The sequence below is a fragment of the Cynara cardunculus genome (assembly GCF_001531365.2).
Source record: "Cynara cardunculus var. scolymus isolate 2C chromosome LG 10, CcrdV1, whole genome shotgun sequence".
Lineage (NCBI taxonomy): Eukaryota > Viridiplantae > Streptophyta > Magnoliopsida > Asterales > Asteraceae > Cynara > Cynara cardunculus.
The window spans coordinates 2,343,171-2,347,183 of record NC_037537.1 but is presented as its reverse complement, the minus strand read 5'-3'; the positions used below and the strand labels follow the sequence as shown (position 1 = coordinate 2,347,183).

General features: G+C 40.1%; 1 protein-coding gene and 1 non-coding gene across 2 annotated transcripts; one reads left to right on the top strand and one right to left on the bottom strand.

Annotated features, from left to right (window-relative positions):
- Positions 1–765: 765 nt before the first annotated feature.
- Positions 766–1,362, bottom strand: LOC112519157. Its single transcript, XM_025127153.1, has one exon. The coding sequence runs from the start codon at positions 1,360–1,362 to the stop codon at positions 766–768; it is 597 nt and encodes a 198-aa protein (XP_024982921.1).
- A 1,327-nt stretch (positions 1,363–2,689) lies between these two features.
- On the top strand, positions 2,690–2,796 carry LOC112520566. Its single transcript, XR_003070037.1, has one exon. It is a non-coding gene; the product is annotated as a small nucleolar RNA R71 (small nucleolar RNA).
- Positions 2,797–4,013: the final 1,217 nt, after the last annotated feature.

Here is a 4,013-nt window from a genome sequence, read left to right as displayed (position 1 = left end):
GTTTGCTAGTTCTAGTTTTGAACAAAGTGATTTGGTTGAATGACAAGTAGTCCGTAGAATTATTGAGGCTATGATCTCAGGTGCAACATACCTCAACTTAAGTGATCATGCAAAAAAAAAAAGACTAAAACTATTAAAGACTATTCCTAACTCAAAGAAATAAAATATGGAGACTAAAGTACGGTGGTAGAACCTGTCCTACTCCGTAAGAGTAGGCTGTGTGCTCCGGACTGCCATCTCCTTCTTCAACTTCTCATTCTCTTCAAACAGACTCTTATAATCCACCTTGATGGCCTTCAGAATGTTTTCACGAAAGTTGATCTTCTCACCTGTTATGAGACTAAACAAAAGCACCAACCTTTCTACAAAAATGGAGCTGTTCTGATTAGTCGATGATAAATAATGTCTAATAAAGCTTATCCAAACTTTCTTATCAGAGGACAAATTGGTAGCCTTAAAGGTTTTCAACATGAAATGAGTGTAAAGCTTCCAATCAGTCTCAGGCATTCTAAGGAAAGTCATGATCTCAACCAAATATGCCTCAGAGGTCGTGTGCAAAAGTGCATCATTCTCAGAATCTATGTGAGGTGAGAGTTGTTTCAATTCTAAGTCAAGTGGTGATACTATAGATGGGGTGAAGTCTTTCTGCTCACCATTTTCCAACAGCTCAGATGCTACAGCATTCACTAGGACAACATCATTTCCTATTTCCTCAACATCTTCTTCTATTTCCTCATCACACTCTTCTTCTAACTTAAGGTTCTTCTAAATTCCTTCTTCAAAGCACATCTCTTCTATCTCAGATATTCTTGAACACTCTTCCAAGTAATCAGGGTACTTTAGAGAGTTGAAGACATTAAATGTGACTTTTTGGTCCTGAAGTCTCATAGTCARCTCTCCTWTCTGGRCWTCTATCAAAGTTSTTYYGGTGGCTAGGAATGGTCTCYCTAAAATGATAGGAATGTCCTTATCAGCCTCAAAGTCTAAGATGATAAAATCTGCCGAAAAAATGAACTTGTCAACTTGCACTAACACATCCTCAATCTTTCCCTTAGGGTATGCAATGGATTTGTTTGTCAATTGGAGTGTAACCGTGGTAGGTCTAGCCTCACGTATGCCTAAGGTATTGAAAACGGATAAAGGCATGAGGTTGATACTAGCACCTAAGTCACACAAAGCTTTCCCAATCTCTTTCCCACCTATAGAATAAGGAATAGTAAAACTCCCCGGGTCTTTAAGCTTAGGAGGTATCTTGTTGGTCAGAAGTGTACTACATCCTTCAGTAAGAGCTACGGTTTCATACTCGGTCAGCTTCTTCTTCTTACTTAAGATGTCCTTGAGGAACTTAGCATAACTAGGCATTTGCTCAATTGCCTCAACAAGTGGTATGTTGATGTGCAATTCTTTGAACACATCCAATAACTTCTTAAAATGCAATTCCTCTTTCTGGTTCCTCAACCTTTGGGGGTAAGGAACATAAGGAGGAACTGGTTTTATCACATTCTTGCTTGGATGTGTTGAGCAAGATGGGTCTTGAATGCCTTGGGTCTTAGTGGTGCCCTTTGGAGGTTCAGATGAAATTTTAGCATCAAGCTTAGGGGTCTCTAAAGCCTCAGTCTCTTTTGACTTCTTTAAAGCATCCTCAGGAAAAAGTAATGGAAAGTCTGATCTAGGGGGGACAGAAGTGGTGGTCTCGGATGCCTTCTTTTCTAAGGGTCGGACCGGTCTTTCTTTGGAAGGAACCAATGCTGTAGCATCAGCTTCTGTCAAAATGGGTGTACTATCTTTTTGTACTTTTTCTTTCAACTCCTTCCCATTCCTAAGGGTCACTGCTTTCACATGTTCCTTTCCTAAGGCTCTCGGGACTTATGTGTTACTAGACAAAGTACCCAGAACTCTGTTGGTCTGATTGAGTGCAAGTTGACTGACTTGGGTTTCCAGATTTCTAATAGCCGCACTTTGCTGATTAAAAAGAGATTGATTTTGAGAGTTTTGTTGGGTTATCAAAGCTTGATTTTGAGCTTGAGCATGCGCAAATAACCCTTTTATCATTGCTTCCAAAGAAGATGATAAGTCAGTCTGTGGAGGTGGCTTGTTTTGAAAAGGTGGTTGGGAATTCTGAAAACTTTATTGGTGAGAGTTAGAACTGTTTCCATGATGCTGTGGTTGAAAATTAAAAGTTCCTTGCTGCTTAGGTGCGGATGGATTTAAACATGGACTGGTCCAAGAAAAATTCGGGTGTTGTTTCCAACTTGCATTGTAATTGTTGGTATAGGGACCAGATCCATTATGAACAAAGTTTATGGATTCAGAATTATGAGGACAATGTTCATACGAGTGTTCCACATCACAACACACACATTGCACAGAAAGAACTGTTGGAATAGGTGTATTAGTAACTTGCTGCGCTCCTTGACCAGAAGTTAAATTTTTCAGCATGTTGGTCATGGAGGTGAGTTGAGCTGTTAATGCAGTATATGCATCTACATCATGTATTCCAATAGTCTTTTTCTGTGATTGAGCACGTGGGTCGGCCCAATGCCCATTGTTTGCTGATATCTTTTCCAGGATTTCATATCCTTCATTATAGGTCATGGCTGTGAAGGCTCCGCCTGCAGTCGCATCGAACATTTGTTTTGCCATGGGATTTAACCCATTGTAAAACGTTTCGAGTTGAATACAGTACGGAATGCCATGGTGTTGGCATTTCCTCAACAGCTCTTTGAATCTTTCCCACACGTCAGGAACAGCCTCATCGTCCATTTGTTTGAAAAGACAGATCTCGTTCCTGAACTTAGCGTTCCTTGTTGGTGGGAAATATTTTCGCAAAATTTTTTCCACCATGTTACTCCACGAAGGCACAGAACCCGGAGTTAAAGAGTTAAACCATGCTTTTGCCCGATCCCTTAATGAAAATGGAAATAAAGTGAGTCTTAGAGCGTCATTTGACACTCCCAGGATCAGGAAAGCATATGTGATTTCCATAAAAGATTTTAAATGCGAATGTGGGTCCTCCGAAGGTAATCCGGCAAATTGGCCATTCGTTTGCAACATGTGAAACATTATCGGTTTGAGTTCGAAATGGAGAGCGGTCATATGTGGTCTAACTATCCCGGAATTCAATTGCTCAAAATCCGGAATCGCATAATCCATGATCCTCCCATTTTTGGAATTTGCCAAATTAATAATGTTTGGAGTTTGTGCTCTTTGTTGTTCATTATGGTCCGATTCCGTATCCAAACTATTATCATTATCATGATGTGGATGTCCTTGTTGAAAGTTCGGGAATGGTGGAGTTGGTTCAAAACCCGGCGGTTGGCTTTCCAAATGCGGTATTTTCGGAATAATTGGGGAGGTAACGCCATGTTTGGAGGGAGTAGAGCAAAAAATCCTCTTTGAACCCTCCTCCTATGGTGAAACGTTCTTTCAATATCGGGATCAAATTCAAAAAATTCCCCGCGATGTGACTGTGGCATACACCACTTTTAAAAACAATTCAAACGGTACTAGAAAAATCAAATCTTGACTTTACTCAAAATAAAACTTTTAGCTTGCCAATCCCCGGCAGCGGCGCCAAAAACTTGGTCGGTTATATTTCACACCTTTAGACTTAATGAAATTGGGCCACAAAACATGTATACAATACGGCCCAACGTCGTCTTCCAAGTAATAAAGTGGTACAAGTACCGGATTATCGTCYACGGAGATTGTAGCCAAAGTTAAATTAGAATCCAATGAAAGAGATGATTTCAGATGACGATTTTGAACACTTTTGTTTGATTTTTAGGTGAATTAAAACAGAATACAGAATATATAAAAGAAGCAAAGGTGTAAGACTTTAGGTGAGACTCAAACACAAATTCTAGCAGCCAATGCTATAGGAATGTTATAGCAAGCAGTGTTTCGAAACTAAGTTCAACCATCTATTTTGAAGGCATTCCTCTCGGACTTCACCATTGCACTATCTTATAGCTTTCCACCCATATCTCTATGTGGTGTCCGGACCGGGGATA